This window comes from Lissotriton vulgaris, chromosome 4_1, assembly GCF_964263255.1.
Source record: "Lissotriton vulgaris chromosome 4_1, aLisVul1.2, whole genome shotgun sequence".
Lineage (NCBI taxonomy): Eukaryota > Metazoa > Chordata > Amphibia > Caudata > Salamandridae > Lissotriton > Lissotriton vulgaris.
In genome coordinates, this window is record NC_141691.1 from 236761586 (window position 1) to 236785780 (window position 24195).

The following is a 24195-nucleotide window of genomic DNA, read 5'->3' on the forward strand; positions in this document are numbered from 1 at the left end:
GGATTATTTATATTCATGTAAGCCATTCTTAACACAGCTGGGGCTATCTGCGTTTGAAAACGAGTGGCCAAATAGTGCTGGAAAATCAGAGAAAGTTTATAGGTCTGGCACCAGAAAGTGAGTTTTGTTGTTCTGTCCTTCTCAAAAGTTTCTTTATCATGTCTATGTCCATGCTCATAGGACTAGTACACTGTGGGCATTGTGCCCTTTTCTGTGTTCATCACACACTTCACCGCGGGGCTGTAGTATTTCAGTCAGAATTCTAAATGAAATCCATATTGTCCGAGGCATTAATCATTGCATTGCTGGCGGGCCCCCTGCCACTACCCCGGCTGGTCCACACCCTGCTAGATGTCTCTTTGCATTCTTGTTTTCTTTTTAGAAAAAAAGCGGATTTGCTTCTGCTTCCTCCGCGAGCGTGTTTTCCGGGTTGAGCTGGACGCGAAGTTTCCTGTGTTTGTCAGACAGACATACCCTCAGCTGCCGACATGGACTGACGCTAAGAACAGCCAGCTCCGCAGAACCCCCCAGAGACGCAGAAAAGTGCCCTCTGCAACGAAAGTGCGCACCCGGACAGCAACATGGCGAAGGACTACACCACCCGCAGCCTGGACAGCATTGACTTGTCAGCGTTAAGAGTAAGTTGTAACTGAGAAGTTGTGCATGTCAGTGTGAGGGTTGCAGCTGAGCGGAGCCATCCGAAACTAGCAGTTTTAAGATGGGCTCGCTGAAAAGAGGGATGCGTGTGAAGATGTGCTGCTTGTTAACTGCATGTTCGAGTGAACTTCTGCAGTTTGAGAAGCCGGACGGCTTCGAGTTGATGCAGAGACATGTTTCCTGTACAGGGGCATGTCTCCCTGCGCCTACTGTACTTTCCTGCCTGCCTTCTACCGCTGCTGCATCTGAATCTAAGTGGGGTGTGCACGGGGGGCAGCCGGGCAACAGCTAATTACAGACGTAAGCCAGGGCGGCAGGAAAAAAAAGGCCGTTTGCCATGCCATGTCTGCTCATTTGCTGTGAAGTTCAAGGTTTTGTTGTGTTTTTCGCGTGGCAAGTCGGTTTATTGCCCCGCATCTGGTTTCAGTTCATGCTGAGTTTCTCCATCTGGGCTTACCCTGCACGGCGACGCTGTGCTGCAAAGCATGCAGGGTTTCACTGGCCTTGGCTGCTGCAGAAGAAAGCTGTATAACTGGGGAAACATCAGGATGCCGTGCGTGTGCATTAAGTTGTATATGTCCGGGACACTGTTTGCATCATGTCAATAGTATGGTGCAGTATTGTATAGCATGAGTTGCATATCACTCCATCAGCAGTGAATTGTGGAGTCCAGAACTATCTAACATTATTACAAACAGAACACCTTTAAAGAAACTTTGAAGAATAGTCCTGTGCAGCTCCCAGGTTACTCAACAACCCACGTTTCGTGACGAAAACGTCTGTGCCACCAAGGATACCGGTTTGTTGCTTGATCTATGCCAGCAAGTGTATTTCAGGATATTGTAGCTCTTGTATAGTACTCACATCACTGACAAGGCTCCAAAGCGCTTTTGATTGCCTGGAAAAAGGCTACTTACTGTCTTTGCAGTGCACGGTTTGGTGAGTTTGGATTTTTTGTGTGGTTTCTATGGAAATAATGTGGGTGTCACGCGTGAGGTCCCGAGGTGCTCTTCAAACAATCCTGGCTGTGCTTAAACGTGCAACGAAGCAGAGACGTGTGAGTTACGCTTGCATTTACCATCCTCTAGAAAGAGGCTGCACAGTTGTTACAGTTGTTCTGGGCTAGAAAGAACCCCATGTGGGAAGAGTTTGCCTGTCGTATGCGGTGTTCAGCGGGATGAGAATCATGGGCTACTAGGGGCTGCGCCTAAGCGTGAGGAGAAGTGGGTAGTTATAAGACAGATAGAAGAACATGTGTGTACGCTGAATATTGTTATGGGGCTGGCTTAGAAGCCTTCCAAAAGCTTGTATGTGAGTGGTAAATTGTGGGTTGGGAGTCTGGCCGTAGTGGGGAGCTGTGTTTTACTGACTAGAGGCTCTTAGCCAAAGAAGCACATAACTGCTGAATTGCGTGAGAAGAACCCCCAGAACAGACACAAGACGATCCCAATGTGTGGCTGTTTCTGGTAGGATAGCTCAGTGAGTTAGGCACCCACAACCAGCGTTGCATGTAACCCGCAGTCACATGTTTGAAATCCACAGACCAACTATGCTCTTTGTGCTTCCGAGATCATTAAATTGAGTAGCAGAAAATCATTTATTCATAGTGCTACAAAACAGAATAGGGTCAGTAAGTGCTGTGTGATAACTTATTTCACATACATTTCCTTGCACTCACTCCCACAGCCGCAGTCAAGGCCACATCAGTGTCATGATGAGTGACAAGGGAAGTGGTGCACTACCATCCAGTATAGCTCTGTGTTGAAAAAGGGATCATTCTGAAGAAATCACTGTGTAGAGGAGATGATATATTACAAATTTTAGGGCTGGTTTTAGCCAAGACCTTTTGAATTTAATAGAATTATATCTATACTGTACTTACTTAAGGGGACTTTGAGATAGCTCTCTACAGCCATTGGTGTGTTGTTGTGTTATTCACATTATGCTTCTGCCTACTGCAGCACACAGCATTGGCTCACGTTACTTCAGCCACTGGCTAACTGCACTGTGAGTTACTGCAGTTTGCTCTTTCACATAGAGCACATCGCACACAAGGTAGTTCCATTCAGTGCCCGTGTTTTTGTTTTTATGTTATTATTAGTCTGTCTGTCTGTCTGTCTGTCTGTCTGTCTGTCTGTCTGTCTGTCTGTCTGTCTGTCTGTCTGTCTGTCTGTCTGTCTGTCCGTCCGTCCGTCCGTCCGTCTGTCTGTCTGCCTATCTATCTATGCAACCTTCTCTATGTATGCACCCCTCTCTATTTAAATAACTATATTTGCAAACCTATCTATCTATACAAAATTGTCTATACATATACAAACCTCTCTGTCTTTCAAAGCTTCTCTATTTATCTATCTTTTCAACCCTCTATATCTATTTCTAATCAAGTTTTACAAGACATTACAAAAAACCATTAGCAAAGTCAAGAGAATGGCAGTCAACTCCAGACCGATTGGCTTTTTTAGGTCTGTTGTTAGCCAAGACATTTCGATTGTACTAAAACTATAAGTATATTGTTAGTATAGGGGTTGTCATCCAGACTTCATACATTAGACTACTGTTGTGTCATTTATATTTGTCTTCCACCAACTCCAGCATGCATCATGTGGCAATGGGTTAGCCCATGTCAGCCATTGGCTGACTTCACTGTCAATTATGTCATACTTCCCTTTTACCAGTAGCATATCCACACACAAATTAGTTCCCTTCACTGCCTGGGACTACTAAGGTAATCTGCCCTTTTTGAAGACAAAACAATATTTTTGACTTCAATGTTTTTTGTTTTTTTTAATTAACGAAGGCCCAGCAGTTTCTCCAATAGTTAAGTTGTGCAAAAATCAAGACAGAACAAAACAAAGAATCGCCAAACCAAATGGCTGGTGGCAAGTGACAGACCTTTTGGCCTTGCCAATGCTTGTTTTAGTCAGGTTGCTTGTATCTGATGTAGCCCCACAGATGTCATTTCCATAAACGGAAATGCATGAAAATAACATTTTCATCAGAGCAAATGCAGTTCTAGTGACTATGATGTGCTTTCGAAAATGTATTCCCTGAGTATATTTTCTGTCAAAACACAACAAATATAATAAATATAAAACTTAATAACATTTGTAGAAATGTTCGTTAGCCCTACCTTATCAGTAGGTACATCCGGGACTTCATTTCTCACCCAAATGGGTGCAACGCCGGTGCTAAAAAATGATTAATCAAAATTGAAAACAACTATTTGTGTCAACACACTTTACTTATGCTCCATGAGAAAAAGTCACACTGCTAGTTAGCTCTTTGTAATTCCTAGAAGAGAATATTGTATTGGCCAATAATCCAAAGCTACAGCCATCAGCATGTCTTCCCACCCCCAGAGCTGCTAATGTTCTACTTTGCTTGATTAAAATGATAAATGCCAGGCCTTGCCTTTCGACGGGCTGTTCCACTGTGATCGCACCCAACAATTTATAATGTAGTGCCACATGGGTGGACTCGTCCAAATGCCCAGCTGACCTGCTGCTTTAAAGCCCACAATACAGGCCTTCTGCTTGTTTTAGGATTTATTATAATGATTTAACACAAAAGTATTGCTAGAACAGTGTTCATAAGGTTTATTTTTGCTGCAGCACCTCCCACCAGAACACAATGTTATTATCTTTTTATTTTACAGTGCGAGCCAGGTTAGGGCAGTGCTGTCAGAGCAGGGGAGGAGGAAATATGTGCAATTAAGTGCGCATGACGGTTAGGCTGGCCGTCTTGGGCTAGACAAACAGTCATGCGGACTTAGCATGTTCTCCACCTGGCTGTATTGCACAGACTGGGTGGAGAACATGCACATGCTCGCACTCCCTTTCTGAGCACCGAACCAGGTTGCTCAGACTAATCACGGCGCTGCTGTCATGCTGTTGACAGCAGTGTCTTGATTGGCTTAGGGGAGCCTGTGTACTTGGTGCTTCTGGGAGTCAGGAAGCGAAGTGGAAGAGAGACGACGGAGAAGAGAGGCGGCCATGCAGAGGTAAGTGTTATATCTTTTATTTTCGCCCGTCACCCTTGTTCCATACCAGTTGCTACTGCCTCCCACCCACGGCCACCGAAGCAAAGAAATGGATGACTGTGGCTGTGTGGCAGTAGATTTTAAGCTGTAGCTGCATCCTGGACGGCCTCCTGGTACTGTGCCAGTCTGCACATGAGCATGGAATGCAAGTCGAAACTAAAGCGAGATTCAACAACGTGTTTTGCAATACACAAAAGTCGAAGGTTGCAATCCTATTTGTCCTGAACATGCTCAGCTACAGACATAACATTATTACTGTTACTTGTAGCTTGAAATCTCCAATTTCCGCATTCGCACATCAGAGGTCAGTAGGAAGTAAGGTCATCAATTTAGGCTGAGGCTGTTCTTGAAGAATTGTTCTCAAAATATTTAAAGGCAAATAGTCAATTTAAAGGGATTGCATCCTTGGTCAGAAATGTTTGTTGGGAAGGACGAGCACTGTTCAGCAGAGAAACAGTGTTTATATTTTCACTGAATGCATTATTTACATATCTTTGAGTACAATGGTACAATGAAGTGTGGCAAATAGCTTAATCGCTGCTGTCCAAACTTACAGCCACTGGGCAACTCCATGGCTTTAGGAAGAGTAGGTGTCGGGTAAAGGATGCTGCTGCCTCATAGCTTCCTACCTGAGAGCACTGAGAGAAAAATGGTGAAGTGCTCCTCTCCCAGATTCTCCCACAAAGCAGTGCGACAGAGTCTAATCAGACGTCAAGTTTAACTATACCTCCTTCAGTCTATTTACAAGCCTGAAGACAGTGTTGTTTGTTTGGCTCTATGCAGACATGTTATGCTTTAGTTTAGTTGTTTGTTTTGTCTTAATCTTCCAAAGGTCCAGATTCTTAAAATGACATAAGTGCTTTAGGCATCCTTCTATGTACAAGGCAACTTTATAACTTTTTACTTGGTTCAAGAAAGTTGCAGGCATATGTGAGGAAAGGTTGCTTGCTAGTCTGCTGTACATATCACCCCTAACCGTCTAGGTGTGGATTGTGGCTGTTGATATGGAAATTCTGCATGTCTGAGTCCCGCCTGCATGTCTCTGGTATCCCGACTTTTGATTTTTAGCCCTATCATCATGCTAATTTAATTGAAATTGAATCGAAATTGCTTTTAAATAGTGCCTACTATCCCTGGGAAGGAGTTGAAGCATTTTACATGGAGTAGCATGTTACTCAGGAACATAAAGTTTGTTGTCAGTCCATTGGTGTGTGTGCAGAGGCCTATGGCTTGAGGGGAGTACCTAGCATGCCCTCATTTGATCACTTAGAACTACTGTCCCAGGCAAGGGTTTTGTATTTAGAGCGGTGGTGACAGCATACCAAAGCTTGAAATTCTGCACATTTACCCAGTCCTTTGCACTAACATCCAGAATACTTGTTAAGCATATTGATGTTTGTAGCTTTCAGGGTAAATGTGTGGTGTGTGCAAATGAGCAAGAATATTGGAGGCCAGTGGGATCCATTTATGGTACCCCTGCATAGGATGGAGGTGAGGACCGTGATCCCAGACAATGGAGTGTATTTCACACATTTCTATAGCTAGATGGAGGAGGCCTAGTCTCCTAGGACTCCCTTAGATATTCCATGAGACATTTTGACTAGCAAAGAGCTGCTGATTATTCTTCCTGAGCATTGCCATATGGTGGATGTGGGAGTCAGACTGCTGGCTCTGTTCTGAAAGGTGAGGAGGCCTTTATGTGAAGCCTGCCCTTTTATTTTTCTCTGATTACTCCTTCAGTTGTGCTGACGACAACCACGTTCAGAAACCTCACACTTTGTGCCTCTACTGTGGGTACAGCTTCAGGTTGGACATTCAGACGCATCACTCTACACAAAGCTGTGTCTGGAGATGAGCCTGGAAAGGACTTGAAAGGGGAATCACCCTAAGACTGTCCTACATTTTCAGACAATGGATCCACACTCCCTGCCTGCTAGTTGTGCACAAAAGTGTGACCCCACAATCCCACTTCCGGTTCTAGTTTAATATCCTCTGTGGTCAGGGAAGACAGAGCTCCTCGCAGTACCCAGAGTCCTGCTGTGCAACTGGAGCTAGGGTTTGCCTGACAGCCAGTCTCCCAGGGGTAAAGGATCATCACCTGAATATTTTGCTGGAAAGCTGTGTACCAGTCCTGGAGCTTATATAAGCCTTCCTGTTCAGAGAGAGAAGCAGCTTGTCTACTCACAGGAGGAGAAATAGTCCAGGAAGGAGGCGGTGTAGTACGTCCCATATAGTTGGGGGTTCCCAGAAGAGCAGACAGCAGAAGAGGCACCCAAGAGCTCTCCCAGACACTCCCAACAATTCCCATCAGAAGCGTGCCTCTACCCTCTCCGAGAGATAGGTCTGTTCAGGGATTCAACTGTCAACGTTTTACAAGGCCCATGCAGGGCTCTCACTGCCAACTTCATGATCAGCCCACATGGGGTACTAACTCATGAGCGTCATATGCTTGGGCCCCAGATAATCACCATCAGCTCAGTCGGGGCACCCCATATCCTGAATGCTACCTTCCCGATCCCACACACACCTGAAAAGCTGCAGCAGGTGTGTTGTCGAATACAGCCTATTACTGAGACAGAATAGACTGTGGACTGGTTGCCAGTGAGTCACCACTAAAGTAAGTGTGTTAGCACATCTGACGTACCAGGCAGTATAGGACAGCATTGGACACACTGAGAATTACCCACAAGTGGGTAAGAATTGAAAAACAAAGTGCAAGCATTCTTTTTGGAGGTGATTTCATCTGTGTCTGTGCCTGATTCATGCCACTCTTGTTCCACCTGGGAGATAGCGAGAGGAAGACACCTAGAACCATTGGCAAGAGATCTTGGGGACAGCGAGGGAGCAGGATGGGCACATCACGTGCCTAAACAACGCAAAGTAATACTTGTGGTTTGCTGTTACTAGTGTGCAGCATTATGTACCATTGTACAATCAATTGCTTTCTTTCTTGTAAAGACAAGGAGTTGGATTGACATTTACTTTATTGGTTGTCGAGGTTTGAGCTCAAGCACCCCCACAGTACCTCTTTGAGATGCATGTGACTTCTCTTCCTTGCTACCCTGAGAGTCATATGTGGAAACCTGACCCAGACTAAAGAGCCTTAGTATATGGGTTTACTTTATTTGCAAAATTTAAGAACCTTCTGCATGGAATATCTTCCTTTCTCTTATACTCTTCCAGCACCACCATCTTTTCCAGTTTGAATGAGATGCACATATGCGCAACACATTGAAAAAGTATCAAATACCCTTAAAGTTAAAAGAAGGTGGGCATTTAGTCACCTTGAAGCAATCTTGTTCTCTGTTGGCAGTCAATGTAACCATGGAGCACCTGTCAGAAAGTTATAAAGCTGTACATATTTCAGCCAGCAACAGAGTCTGCTTTCTCTTTGGATCCATGGGCATATAGCTGGACATATCTCTTAATTAAATGTGACACTCCCATCTGAAGTCACCTCTGGTGAACTGCGGTGTCACACATTTTTCTGACAGAATTATAATCAAATAAGTGTTGTGTATACCTTTCAAGGAAGCTCTCATCTTCATATTTAACACCTTGCGTGCTGCCCCGATTTCCCTCCGGTGCTAAACATTCCATAACTGGGTGTGGTCGTGATGGAACCATTCCGTCATCAGTACAGCTCAACCGTGACTGGTGACGGAATGGTTCGGTCACAAGCATCGAAGGGGTTAAGAAGAAGAGATCCACTGTGCAGCATCATTGGACATATTGCTTTTCAATCCCCTCAGGACACATCTACATTTAAACCACAATGTACAGAAAAAAACAGTCGCTCAATACTATTGCATGCATATAGTGGTTAATTAAGTTGCATATTACTGTGTGCACTGTAATTCACAAGCAATTTTATCATTACCGTGCAGAATATCCACCATAGTACCATGCAGTTACCAATTAAATGCTTATAATGATGAATTACCACTTGGGACCAATTTTTCCAGTCATAAAAGAACACAGAATTTCTAGTTCCATGGAGTTTAATGCATACATTTACCATCTGCTACAAACAGGTGGTAACTGTATGCAAGGACCTCAAGGTGGGGTAAGGAAGTAGATGAGCAAAATGAGAGCATTTAAATGGGCTATGAGGTTCAGCTGCTGCTGCAGCCAAGCCTCATGCGAATTTGCCTAGTGGAATTACAAGCCAGAAAAATAAGATCTGTTTTTTCCACCCCCAGATAAACTGATCTTTGGGTCAGGCTTCATGGGCCCAGTTTTCTTTTTCCATCAGTGTTTTCTGAAAGCAGGGTTCATGTTCTTTGGCCACAGGATACCATGAGAGAAAAAGGTGGCAGAAGTAATGTCATGCCCGCTTGTTGCACTAATCTCCAAAAACCAAGTTCAGATGTGTGACTGAGGCTTCATCAAACCCCAGCTTTCTACTCCCCTTTAGATTTTTTTACAAACCTGCGTAGTGTCTTTGATACAACCTGTATTATACCGATGGTCCACCATGGCCTCATGTTCCCTATTATGCTTAGAGCTTCCAGAGGGCTTCAATAACGTATATTAGCTATTGCCTCCTGTTAGAACTGGCTATTTCTGGTAGGCTAAGGCTGACGCCAAAGCCAGGCAGAAACCACCATTCTAGTCAGGGCAAGGAAGTCACACGCCAAGATAACCTCTGCTCACCCCCTTGGTAGCTTGGCACAAGCAGTAAGGCTAAACTCGGAGGCAATGTGTAAAGCATTTGCGCCAGCGCACAACAGCAACAACATACTAGGCACACCACAGAAGAGACTCCACACAAGGTTATTATAAAAATAACTTTTGTATTGTAAAAACACATCAGATAAAATCACACATATACATGGTGCCAACTGGCACGGGCAATATTCACAGGGATTATGTACACAAGACAGGGCCACAAGGGCCACTGTCATAGTCAGATATAGCACTTCTAGAATAAGAAATAATAAAACATAAAATGGTAATCACAAAGATAACAACCAGTAACCACTGGTAACAGGAACCAGGACCTTACTAGGACCACCTGTACTAAGAAAGAAAAACCACCTAAGTATCACACAGCATTAGGGGTCTAAGAAAGAATACATTACTCATGATGCAATAAACCTACATTCAGAGGAGTAGAAAAGACAACCACCTAAGAATAACCACATTTAGGGGCATAAACCAGAACACCTTACCCATGATGTATGAACACATTCAGAGGAGTAATAATAGAGCACATGATGCAATAAACTACATTCAGGGGTGCAGCGCAAGAAGACACATGATGACTAACCATTCAGAGGTGCAGCGCAAGAAGACACATGATGACTAAACATTCAGAGGTGTTAAGAATAGAGCACATGATGCAATAAAATACATTCAGGGGTGCAGCGCAAGAAGACACATGATGACTAAACATTCAGAGGTGCAGCGCATGGAAAGGAAGACACATGATGCGGTAACACACTCAGAGGTGTTAAGAATAGGGCACATGATGCAATAAAATACATTCAGGGGTGCAGCGCAAGAAGACACATGATGACTAAACATTCAGAGGTGCAGCGCATGAAAAGAAAGACACATAATGCATCAAACATTCAGAGGTGTCAAGAGTAAAGCAATAGCGCAAAAATCACATGAGGCCTAAGAACCTTCAGAGGTGCAGGAATAACACATGATGCAAAAGATCACATTCAGAGGTGCAATAACCATACCATTGCGCAGACTCCCATAAGCCACCACCTGTGGCAGTCCCTAGGCCAAGGGCCTTGTTGGGGCTCAGACGCCCTGTGTCCAATGTCAGGGCGCGCTGCCATGCAGCGCCAGTCACAGAGTACAAAAAGCCTAAACGTGGCAGTTGCCCACAAAGTGCTGGGCAACTGTGTACATCACAGAAAGGCCTAAACGTGGCAGGTGCCCACAAAGTGCTGGGCACCTGAAGAGTCATCAAAACTGTGGCAGGGCCTTCAGTAGCCCTTCTAGCGAATTGCGCCACAAATGGTGGAGCCACACAGGCTCTGCAACAAATCCCCTCTCAACAGAAATGCCCCCCCTGAGCCTAGCAGGCTCTTAAACAACTGTGGGGTCTTTGGAGCCCCCCTCTGGGGCTCGGGACAACGTTGGGGCGGCCCATTGCCATCCGGGGCCGCCCTATCTCACGAATGTGGCCAGGGACCTCTCAGGGCGAAATTATCAAACTGCCCCCGATGTCGCAAGAGCTTCGACAGGCTCTTCACCACGTTGGGGCGGCCCACTGCCAACCGGGGCCGCCCAAGCACCAACTCTGTTGGAGTCCCTCTCAGGGGACTCTGAACACCAAGCGCGCTGCCCTGCTCGGGCAGCAGAAAGGGAGGACAGGGCCCAGGTCACGGGGGCGGCACCGAAAGCATGCCCGACACACCCCCCCAACCGCCTCAATCAGAGCCCCACTCACCGGCGGTCAGGCGCTCGCCGGTTCTCCGCTTCGCCCTTCACCCGGTCCCCCATCTCGGGACCGGGACTCTACGTGGAGCCTTCGTGGCTCCAAGGCATTCCGTCTCTCTCTCGCCAGCAGCGGGGGCCGCCTCGGGTCCTTCACTGCTGCGGTGCTTCACCCGGGCCCCCTCCTGGGACCCGGGGCTCCTCCATACACCACGGGATCCGGCAGCCAATCGGTGCGCGGCGGCGGGCGGGACTTCCTCCGAAAACCGGAAGTCCCGCCCCGTGTCAGGCAGAACGATGCCTGGCCTCCTGATGGCGGCGCGAAGGGGCCGCGGCGGTGATTAAGAAGGGCAAACCGAGGGGTGGACACCCTCGAGACTAGAATAAAATAGATAGGCGAGGTAGGCACTCGCAAAGGGCGCCATAGTCGGGGTGGCACCCGCAAATCCGATAAGAGTGCACACGAAGCACTCGGGCAGCCACAGGGCAGGAGCGCTTTCCCCCACGGGATAACCACAGCGCTCTGCCAGCAATCCGGTTAAGAAAGCGCCCACGAGGCGCTGGGGAGCCCAGAAAGCGCCAAAACGCCCCAGAAAGAACCCCCACAGCAAGGAGGGTCCCAGCAGCTGCAGGGCATTACAGGTTAAGGCTTCCAGGGCCAAAATAAAGTCCAGCAAAAAGTCCTCAAAGGTGCAGCCAGGCAGGGGGACAGCCAGGAAGAGTCCCCCAGCAGTCCATCAGAAGTCCAGGAGCTGGGCAGGGCCCAGGGATCCCCCTGAGCCCCAGCAGCAGCATGCCCCTGGCAGATTCGAGTTAGAAAACAAGAACAATTTGGAAGGGGATACAACCCCTTTTTATACAGTGCAAAACCTTTGAAGTTCTTTGAAGTCCTTTGAAGCAGGCAGTGTGAGAACCAGCTGGACTGGTTTAGAGGGAAGTCCCCTTCAGTATCAGGGACAGAGGTGTCAGTCGCCCAGCGGGAGGTGGAGCCAGCTTTGTAGTTACACAGGAACAGCCCTTCACTATCAGGTGCCATCTCCTCCCACTTCCCTGGCAGCAGATGCTGCCTTTCATCCATGGGCTGACTCAGACAACCTCCTGGGCTCTCCAGCCCCTGTCATCCTCAAACCAGACAGTCAATCCACAAGCAGGCCCATGCACTCTGGGCCAGGCTCACCAGCCAATCACACGCTAGCACCAACTTACACAAATATGCCAACTTCCAAAAGTAGGACTTCTAGACTAGACACAGCCATGTCGCATACATCATTTTGCAGCATTCATTCTCACGAGTTCTCTCATACCAAACTCGCCCCTGCACTCCCCACGCATCAGGAACTACCATGGGCATACATATTCCCCATTCATTCCTATGGGAGGGCAGGTCACTCACCATTCATCCACAGAGAGCTCAAGCACTTTACACTGTACCACAGTGAAAAAGTGCGCAGAGGCCTAAAATCACCAATCCCAGGTTCCATAAATAGGCTAGGAAAACGCAAAAAGTCTAGGGGTGAACCTGCCTAATGGGCCGGGTCCAACACAACCCCCTTCCAGCCAAAACGCAGGGTAGACCAATCACACCACTGATGGGCTTCACTGCTTTGGGCGACAAAACCACGGACACGGCCTCGAACAGCAGGGACACCGTCCAGTTTTTCGCCACTCTGAACCTACATAGTTTCCTCCAAATAATAACTCTCTGCCTCAACTAGGGTACCCCACTGGTACACACTAGTCATCCACAGCCAAGACCAGGCCATAGGCCATCCAAATCACAGGTCCTAACTAATCCACAGAGTGGGGGGTAGTAACCCCTGGCACACAATAGCCATTCTCCACTCTCTCTCTCAGTGTAGCTACAACTACCACTGATCCAACAACCTAGGGACCATACCCTCAGGCTGACCAGAGGTCACGAGCAAGAATGCCCCACCCTACCTCTACTTCTGGGTTTCCGCACCCTCACAGAAAAGCACTTCACCAGAACACAATTCTCCTACCAGATCAGGACCTCACTCCATCACTGGTCTACCACCTGGAAACTATTCTACTTCTGAGGTACAAAGCACACAGCACAGTCCCTCTTCAAGCAGGTGGGGGGACACAGCACACAGCAAAGCCCCCTTTCCTCTACCTTGGTGGAAACAACAAACTGCAGGTGAGCCCCAGAACACACAGCAAGGGCAGCCCCCTCGGTCTCTTCAGCTGATCCACTTTGGTAGAGATTCCTCTTGACCTAGAAGTTTCCTAATCTCCCAACCTAAGATCTAAACCCTCAGGTTACACCGGGGTCAGAAGTAAGGACACCGTTCCTCTGCACCCCCTTCCAGTTCCAGTATGTCTCAGGCTAGACAGAGCACACGCCAGCGGCGTATCAGCGACACACTTTCCTCCAGTACTCCTTCCAGGTCAGGCCACACCCCAACCTGGCTTTCCCCCCTCCTCGGGGAACGACCTCCAGAGGCCCCACAAATGGTCAAGCACTCTAGACGGTCAAATGCTCAGCGAGCCAGGACTTCTGCACCCTCCACTTAGGAACGGTACTGCCCAACACTAGGACCGCCGGAGTTCTGGTTACAGACACTCCCCGTCCTCTAGACACAGGAAGGTCCTCCTCAAATGACCTATGTACAGCTTAGGCCCCTGACCTGGCGCTCCCTTAAGGAACCCTCCAGGCCCTGAGATAGGGTTTCAGGCCAACGTGGGACACACCGTCCCACACTCACTCCGCCTCCACTGAGACAGGGCGTGAGCCCCTACACCCCTACCATACTACTGGGACCAAGCTGGGTTACACATGACCCTCTTCCCCTTTACAGGATCATCAGATACACAAGCCACTCCTTTTGGAACCACTCCCTAATGCCTCTGCAAGACATCTAGCACACCGCCAGACATCCACCTTCTTGTCCAGTGCCTCTGCAGGACCTCCTGCACACCACCAGAGGTACACCTCTCATGCAAGCTCTTTAACAAAAAGAAAACTCACACCAACTCCTCCAGTTCAGCACATCACTCATTCGCACACTCCCCCCCCTCGGACTGGTAAGGCAGTTTCCACCACCCCTGATCACTCAACCTGACCACACGTGACACAGGTACCAAACTCTGGGAGCGGGGAATGGGAATTAACACACTGGACACATTAAAGCTGCCACCACTGGATCCTACCACACTGGGGAATCCAGACACACACTACACTCAGGGAACAACCACCCTCCTGAGCTAGTCATTTCTCCTCACACTCCCTCTCTTCCATCTACCCACACAGGGACAGGATTTGGGATTGGACACGGGATCCAGCAAGGGATTCCTAAGCTATGGGAACCCCCCCCTCTACTGGCGTCCCGCCCTGTCAATTTCTCTCATCTGCCACTAAACATAAAGCGCAGAAACACATTTGAAAATGACACTCTTGAGGAAAAAAATCAAAAACAATAATCCTAAACATGTGACTATCTGAAAAAAACAATTGTAGAGTTTTGTAATGTAGCCAGTTGTCGCTATGGCACTGCGCAAACACAAGTTCCAAATCCGCACCGCTGACCACCAATGTTAGAACTGGCTATTTCTGGTAGGCTAAGGCTGACGCCAAAGCCAGGCAGAAACCACCATTCTAGTCAGGGCAAGGAAGTCACACGCCAAGATAACCTCTGCTCACCCCCTTGGTAGCTTGGCACAAGCAGTAAGGCTAAACTCGGAGGCAATGTGTAAAGCATTTGCGCCAGCGCACAACAGCAACAACATACTAGGCACACCACAGAAGAGACTCCACACAAGGTTATTATAAAAATAACTTTTGTATTGTAAAAACACATCAGATAAAATCACACATATACATGGTGCCAACTGGCACGGGCAATATTCACAGGGATTATGTACACAAGACAGGGCCACAAGGGCCACTGTCATAGTCAGATATAGCACTTCTAGAATAAGAAATAATAAAACATAAAATGGTAATCACAAAGATAACAACCAGTAACCACTGGTAACAGGAACCAGGACCTTACTAGGACCACCTGTACTAAGAAAGAAAAACCACCTAAGTATCACACAGCATTAGGGGTCTAAGAAAGAATACATTACTCATGATGCAATAAACCTACATTCAGAGGAGTAGAAAAGACAACCACCTAAGAATAACCACATTTAGGGGCATAAACCAGAACACCTTACCCATGATGTATGAACACATTCAGAGGAGTAATAATAGAGCACATGATGCAATAAACTACATTCAGGGGTGCAGCGCAAGAAGACACATGATGACTAACCATTCAGAGGTGCAGCGCAAGAAGACACATGATGACTAAACATTCAGAGGTGTTAAGAATAGAGCACATGATGCAATAAAATACATTCAGGGGTGCAGCGCAAGAAGACACATGATGACTAAACATTCAGAGGTGCAGCGCATGGAAAGGAAGACACATGATGCGGTAACACACTCAGAGGTGTTAAGAATAGGGCACATGATGCAATAAAATACATTCAGGGGTGCAGCGCAAGAAGACACATGATGACTAAACATTCAGAGGTGCAGCGCATGAAAAGAAAGACACATAATGCATCAAACATTCAGAGGTGTCAAGAGTAAAGCAATAGCGCAAAAATCACATGAGGCCTAAGAACCTTCAGAGGTGCAGGAATAACACATGATGCAAAAGATCACATTCAGAGGTGCAATAACCATACCATTGCGCAGACTCCCATAAGCCACCACCTGTGGCAGTCCCTAGGCCAAGGGCCTTGTTGGGGCTCAGACGCCCTGTGTCCAATGTCAGGGCGCGCTGCCATGCAGCGCCAGTCACAGAGTACAAAAAGCCTAAACGTGGCAGTTGCCCACAAAGTGCTGGGCAACTGTGTACATCACAGAAAGGCCTAAACGTGGCAGGTGCCCACAAAGTGCTGGGCACCTGAAGAGTCATCAAAACTGTGGCAGGGCCTTCAGTAGCCCTTCTAGCGAATTGCGCCACAAATGGTGGAGCCACACAGGCTCTGCAACAAATCCCCTCTCAACAGAAATGCCCCCCCTGAGCCTAGCAGGCTCTTAAACAACTGTGGGGTCTTTGGAGCCCCCCTCTGGGGCTCGGGACAACGTTGGGGCGGCCCATTGCCATCCGGGGCCGCCCTATCTCACGAATGTGGCCAGGGACCTCTCAGGGCGAAATTATCAAACTGCCCCCGATGTCGCAAGAGCTTCGACAGGCTCTTCACCACGTTGGGGCGGCCCACTGCCAACCGGGGCCGCCCAAGCACCAACTCTGTTGGAGTCCCTCTCAGGGGACTCTGAACACCAAGCGCGCTGCCCTGCTCGGGCAGCAGAAAGGGAGGACAGGGCCCAGGTCACGGGGGCGGCACCGAAAGCATGCCCGACACACCCCCCCAACCGCCTCGATCAGAGCCCCACTCACCGGCGGTCAGGCGCTCGCCGGTTCTCCGCTTCGCCCTTCACCCGGTCCCCCATCTCGGGACCGGGACTCTACGTGGAGCCTTCGTGGCTCCAAGGCATTCCGTCTCTCTCTCGCCAGCAGCGGGGGCCGCCTCGGGTCCTTCACTGCTGCGGTGCTTCACCCGGGCCCCCTCCTGGGACCCGGGGCTCCTCCATACACCACGGGATCCGGCAGCCAATCGGTGCGCGGCGGCGGGCGGGACTTCCTCCGAAAACCGGAAGTCCCGCCCCGTGTCAGGCAGAACGATGCCTGGCCTCCTGATGGCGGCGCGAAGGGGCCGCGGCGGTGATTAAGAAGGGCAAACCGAGGGGTGGACACCCTCGAGACTAGAATAAAATAGATAGGCGAGGTAGGCACTCGCAAAGGGCGCCATAGTCGGGGTGGCACCCGCAAATCCGATAAGAGTGCACACGAAGCACTCGGGCAGCCACAGGGCAGGAGCGCTTTCCCCCACGGGATAACCACAGCGCTCTGCCAGCAATCCGGTTAAGAAAGCGCCCACGAGGCGCTGGGGAGCCCAGAAAGCGCCAAAACGCCCCAGAAAGAACCCCCACAGCAAGGAGGGTCCCAGCAGCTGCAGGGCATTACAGGTTAAGGCTTCCAGGGCCAAAATAAAGTCCAGCAAAAAGTCCTCAAAGGTGCAGCCAGGCAGGGGGACAGCCAGGAAGAGTCCCCCAGCAGTCCATCAGAAGTCCAGGAGCTGGGCAGGGCCCAGGGATCCCCCTGAGCCCCAGCAGCAGCATGCCCCTGGCAGATTCGAGTTAGAAAACAAGAACAATTTGGAAGGGGATACAACCCCTTTTTATACAGTGCAAAACCTTTGAAGTTCTTTGAAGTCCTTTGAAGCAGGCAGTGTGAGAACCAGCTGGACTGGTTTAGAGGGAAGTCCCCTTCAGTATCAGGGACAGAGGTGTCAGTCGCCCAGCGGGAGGTGGAGCCAGCTTTGTAGTTACACAGGAACAGCCCTTCACTATCAGGTGCCATCTCCTCCCACTTCCCTGGCAGCAGATGCTGCCTTTCATCCATGGGCTGACTCAGACAACCTCCTGGGCTCTCCAGCCCCTGTCATCCTCAAACCAGACAGTCAATCCACAAGCAGGCCCATGCACTCTGGGCCAGGCTCACCAGCCAATCACACGCTAGCACCAACTTACACAAATATGCCAACTTCCAAAAGTAGGACTTCTAGACTAGACACAGCCATGTCGCATACATCATTTTGCAGCATTCATTCTCACGAGTTCTCTCATACCAAACTCGCCCCTGCACTCCCCACGCATCAGGAACTACCATGGGCATACATATTCCCCATTCATTCCTATGGGAGGGCAGGTCACTCACCATTCATCCACAGAGAGCTCAAGCACTTTACACTGTACCACAGTGAAAAAGTGCGCAGAGGCCTAAAATCACCAATCCCAGGTTCCATAAATAGGCTAGGAAAACGCAAAAAGTCTAGGGGTGAACCTGCCTAATGGGCCGGGTCCAACACAACCCCCTTCCAGCCAAAACGCAGGGTAGACCAATCACACCACTGATGGGCTTCACTGCTTTGGGCGACAAAACCACGGACACGGCCTCGAACAGCAGGGACACCGTCCAGTTTTTCGCCACTCTGAACCTACATAGTTTCCTCCAAATAATAACTCTCTGCCTCAACTAGGGTACCCCACTGGTACACACTAGTCATCCACAGCCAAGACCAGGCCATAGGCCATCCAAATCACAGGTCCTAACTAATCCACAGAGTGGGGGGTAGTAACCCCTGGCACACAATAGCCATTCTCCACTCTCTCTCTCAGTGTAGCTACAACTACCACTGATCCAACAACCTAGGGACCATACCCTCAGGCTGACCAGAGGTCACGAGCAAGAATGCCCCACCCTACCTCTACTTCTGGGTTTCCGCACCCTCACAGAAAAGCACTTCACCAGAACACAATTCTCCTACCAGATCAGGACCTCACTCCATCACTGGTCTACCACCTGGAAACTATTCTACTTCTGAGGTACAAAGCACACAGCACAGTCCCTCTTCAAGCAGGTGGGGGGACACAGCACACAGCAAAGCCCCCTTTCCTCTACCTTGGTGGAAACAACAAACTGCAGGTGAGCCCCAGAACACACAGCAAGGGCAGCCCCCTCGGTCTCTTCAGCTGATCCACTTTGGTAGAGATTCCTCTTGACCTAGAAGTTTCCTAATCTCCCAACCTAAGATCTAAACCCTCAGGTTACACCGGGGTCAGAAGTAAGGACACCGTTCCTCTGCACCCCCTTCCAGTTCCAGTATGTCTCAGGCTAGACAGAGCACACGCCAGCGGCGTATCAGCGACACACTTTCCTCCAGTACTCCTTCCAGGTCAGGCCACACCCCAACCTGGCTTTCCCCCCTCCTCGGGGAACGACCTCCAGAGGCCCCACAAATGGTCAAGCACTCTAGACGGTCAAATGCTCAGCGAGCCAGGACTTCTGCACCCTCCACTTAGGAGCGGTACTGCCCAACACTAGGACCGCCGGAGTTCTGGTTACAGACACTCCCCGTCCTCTAGACACAGGAAGGTCCTCCTCAAATGACCTATGTACAGCTTAGGCCCCTGACCTGGCGCTCCCTTAAGGAACCCTCCAGGCCCTGAGATAGGGTTTCAGGCCAACGTGGGACACACCGTCCCACACTCACTCCGCCTCCACTGAGACAGGGCGTGAGCCCCTACACCCCTACCATACTACTGGGACCAAGCTGGGTTACACATGACCCTCTTCCCCTTTACAGGATCATCAGATACACAAGCCACTCCTTTTGGAACCACTCCCTAATGCCTCTGCAAGACATCTAGCACACCGCCAGACATCCACCTTCTTGTCCAGTGCCTCTGCAGGACCTCCTGCACACCACCAGAGGTACACCTCTCATGCAAGCTCTTTAACAAAAAGAAAACTCACACCAACTCCTCCAGTTCAGCACATCACTCATTCGCACACTCCCCCCCCTCGGACTGGTAAGGCAGTTTCCACCACCCCTGATCACTCAACCTGACCACACGTGACACAGGTACCAAACTCTGGGAGCGGGGAATGGGAATTAACACACTGGACACATTAAAGCTGCCACCACTGGATCCTACCACACTGGGGAATCCAGACACACACTACACTCAGGGAACAACCACCCTCCTGAGCTAGTCATTTCTCCTCACACTCCCTCTCTTCCATCTACCCACACAGGGACAGGATTTGGGATTGGACACGGGATCCAGCAAGGGATTCCTAAGCTATGGGAACCCCCCCTCTACTGGCGTCCCGCCCTGTCAATTTCTCTCATCTGCCACTAAACATAAAGCGCAGAAACACATTTGAAAATGACACTCTTGAGGAAAAAAATCAAAAACAATAATCCTAAACATGTGACTATCTGAAAAAAACAATTGTAGAGTTTTGTAATGTAGCCAGTTGTCGCTATGGCACTGCGCAAACACAAGTTCCAAATCCGCACCGCTGACCACCAATGTTAGAACTGGCTATTTCTGGTAGGCTAAGGCTGACGCCAAAGCCAGGCAGAAACCACCATTCTAGTCAGGGCAAGGAAGTCACACGCCAAGATAACCTCTGCTCACCCCCTTGGTAGCTTGGCACAAGCAGTAAGGCTAAACTCGGAGGCAATGTGTAAAGCATTTGCGCCAGCGCACAACAGCAACAACATACTAGGCACACCACAGAAGAGACTCCACACAAGGTTATTATAAAAATAACTTTTGTATTGTAAAAACACATCAAATAAAATCACACATATACATGGTGCCAACTGGCACGGGCAATATTCACAGGGATTATGTACACAAGACAGGGCCACAAGGGCCACTGTCATAGTCAGATATAGCACTTCTAGAATAAGAAATAATAAAACATAAAATGGTAATCACAAAGATAACAACCAGTAACCACTGGTAACAGGAACCAGGACCTTACTAGGACCACCTGTACTAAGAAAGAAAAACCACCTAAGTATCACACAGCATTAGGGGTCTAAGAAAGAATACATTACTCATGATGCAATAAACCTACATTCAGAGGAGTAGAAAAGACAACCACCTAAGAATAACCACATTTAGGGGCATAAACCAGAACACCTTACCCATGATGTATGAACACATTCAGAGGAGTAATAATAGAGCACATGATGCAATAAACTACATTCAGGGGTGCAGCGCAAGAAGACACATGATGACTAACCATTCAGAGGTGCAGCGCAAGAAGACACATGATGACTAAACATTCAGAGGTGTTAAGAATAGAGCACATGATGCAATAAAATACATTCAGGGGTGCAGCGCAAGAAGACACATGATGACTAAACATTCAGAGGTGCAGCGCATGGAAAGGAAGACACATGATGCGGTAACACACTCAGAGGTGTTAAGAATAGGGCACATGATGCAATAAAATACATTCAGGGGTGCAGCGCAAGAAGACACATGATGACTAAACATTCAGAGGTGCAGCGCATGAAAAGAAAGACACATAATGCATCAAACATTCAGAGGTGTCAAGAGTAAAGCAATAGCGCAAAAATCACATGAGGCCTAAGAACCTTCAGAGGTGCAGGAATAACACATGATGCAAAAGATCACATTCAGAGGTGCAATAACCATACCATTGCGCAGACTCCCATAAGCCACCACCTGTGGCAGTCCCTAGGCCAAGGGCCTTGTTGGGGCTCAGACGCCCTGTGTCCAATGTCAGGGCGCGCTGCCATGCAGCGCCAGTCACAGAGTACAAAAAGCCTAAACGTGGCAGTTGCCCACAAAGTGCTGGGCAACTGTGTACATCACAGAAAGGCCTAAACGTGGCAGGTGCCCACAAAGTGCTGGGCACCTGAAGAGTCATCAAAACTGTGGCAGGGCCTTCAGTAGCCCTTCTAGCGAATTGCGCCACAAATGGTGGAGCCACACAGGCTCTGCAACAAATCCCCTCTCAACAGAAATGCCCCCCCTGAGCCTAGCAGGCTCTTAAACAACTGTGGGGTCTTTGGAGCCCCCCTCTGGGGCTCGGGACAACGTTGGGGCGGCCCATTGCCATCCGGGGCCGCCCTATCTCACGAATGTGGCCAGGGACCTCTCAGGGCGAAATTATCAAACTGCCCCCGATGTCGCAAGAGCTTCGACAGGCTCTTCACCACGTTGGGGCGGCCCACTGCCAACCGGGGCCGCCCAAGCACCAACTCTGTTGGAGTCCCTCTCAGGGGACTCTGAACACCAAGCGCGCTGCCCTGCTCGGGCAGCAGAAAGGGAGGACAGGGCCCAGGTCACAGGGGCGGCACCGAAAGCATGCCCGACACACCCCCCCAACCGCCTCGATCAGAGCCCCACTCACCGGCGGTCAGGCGCTCGCCGGTTCTCCGCTTCGCCCTTCACCCGGTCCCCCATCTCGGGACCGGGACTCTACGTGGAGCCTTCGTGGCTCCAAGGCATTCCGTCTCTCTCTCGCCAGCAGCGGGGGCCGCCTCGGGTCCTTCACTGCTGCGGTGCTTCACCCGGGCCCCCTCCTGGGACCCGGGGCTCCTCCATACACCACGGGATCCGGCAGCCAATCGGTGCGCGGCGGCGGGCGGGACTTCCTCCGAAAACCGGAAGTCCCGCCCCGTGTCAGGCAGAACGATGCCTGGCCTCCTGATGGCGGCGCGAAGGGGCCGCGGCGGTGATTAAGAAGGGCAAACCGAGGGGTGGACACCCTCGAGACTAGAATAAAATAGATAGGCGAGGTAGGCACTCGCAAAGGGCGCCATAGTCGGGGTGGCACCCGCAAATCCGATAAGAGTGCACACGAAGCACTCGGGCAGCCACAGGGCAGGAGCGCTTTCCCCCACGGGATAACCACAGCGCTCTGCCAGCAATCCGGTTAAGAAAGCGCCCACGAGGCGCTGGGGAGCCCAGAAAGCGCCAAAACGCCCCAGAAAGAACCCCCACAGCAAGGAGGGTCCCAGCAGCTGCAGGGCATTACAGGTTAAGGCTTCCAGGGCCAAAATAAAGTCCAGCAAAAAGTCCTCAAAGGTGCAGCCAGGCAGGGGGACAGCCAGGAAGAGTCCCCCAGCAGTCCATCAGAAGTCCAGGAGCTGGGCAGGGCCCAGGGATCCCCCTGAGCCCCAGCAGCAGCATGCCCCTGGCAGATTCGAGTTAGAAAACAAGAACAATTTGGAAGGGGATACAACCCCTTTTTATACAGTGCAAAACCTTTGAAGTTCTTTGAAGTCCTTTGAAGCAGGCAGTGTGAGAACCAGCTGGACTGGTTTAGAGGGAAGTCCCCTTCAGTATCAGGGACAGAGGTGTCAGTCGCCCAGCGGGAGGTGGAGCCAGCTTTGTAGTTACACAGGAACAGCCCTTCACTATCAGGTGCCATCTCCTCCCACTTCCCTGGCAGCAGATGCTGCCTTTCATCCATGGGCTGACTCAGACAACCTCCTGGGCTCTCCAGCCCCTGTCATCCTCAAACCAGACAGTCAATCCACAAGCAGGCCCATGCACTCTGGGCCAGGCTCACCAGCCAATCACACGCTAGCACCAACTTACACAAATATGCCAACTTCCAAAAGTAGGACTTCTAGACTAGACACAGCCATGTCGCATACATCATTTTGCAGCATTCATTCTCACGAGTTCTCTCATACCAAACTCGCCCCTGTACTCCCCACGCATCAGGAACTACCATGGGCATACATATTCCCCATTCATTCCTATGGGAGGGCAGGTCACTCACCATTCATCCACAGAGAGCTCAAGCACTTTACACTGTACCACAGTGAAAAAGTGCGCAGAGGCCTAAAATCACCAATCCCAGGTTCCATAAATAGGCTAGGAAAACGCAAAAAGTCTAGGGGTGAACGTGCCTAATGGGCCGGGTCCAACACCTCCCACTTGTATAAGCCATCCGAAATTATACTTGATATAAGACACTTCATCAGCTGCCACTGTCACCATGATGATTGTATGACTTGTTCCGAAAGAGTTTCACTTTTCATGAACACTGTTGGTATGCTCAAACTATGTGGCAATGAAGTTGTCAGGTATGATCAAAATACATTTTTGAGGAACCACTTAGACCACAGGCCCAGATTTCACAATGAGAATTGTAAGAACATCACGAGTAGGCAAACAGGGAGAAAGGCCATTGATTAGGAATGAGCTGTAGCTAAGCACCTATGCTGCCCAGATTGAGGATTCCAAAGAGGCGAAAAGGTTTCAAAAAGTGTAGCTCAGTGGTGGCTGCCACACAACGAAAGTTGGGAGGTGGGTTGGGAGAGAATTGAGGGTAAAAATAAAATATTAAAAGAAACCCTTACTTCTCGCTGCCCCGCCACCGACAGCCGCCTCAGTGCTTCACTCCCGGTAGTCTCAGGGAAGGCACAGGCTGGCCAGTCAATCCAGATGATGCTCTTATGTAATGGGCAATGGCATAACATAGGCCCCCACAGCCCCTGCAGAACTGGAGACCCCGAGCTCCAGGGCGCCCCCTCATCATAGTACCTTGGCCTGGGAGCTCCTGATTGAGTCCAGAGATGGGCCCCTCCATCTACCTTGCAGGGGCCCCCCTAAAGTTTCATTAAGCCACTGGCTATGACAGCAGTGCAGGATTGGTCTGAGTGGATTGGTC

General features: G+C 49.6%; 1 protein-coding gene across 1 annotated transcript in view; it reads left to right on the forward strand.

The window, feature by feature from the left end:
* The first annotated feature begins 432 nt into the window (after positions 1 to 432).
* The window catches only part of NRK (Nik related kinase), an 895726-nt gene continuing 871963 nt past the window's right edge, over positions 433 to 24195 (forward strand). The window contains exon 1 of the mRNA XM_086918574.1: positions 433 to 638. Coding sequence (XP_086774700.1) covers positions 582 to 638 — 57 coding nt within the window. The 5' untranslated portion in view covers positions 433 to 581. The remainder of the gene's footprint in view (positions 639 to 24195) is intronic.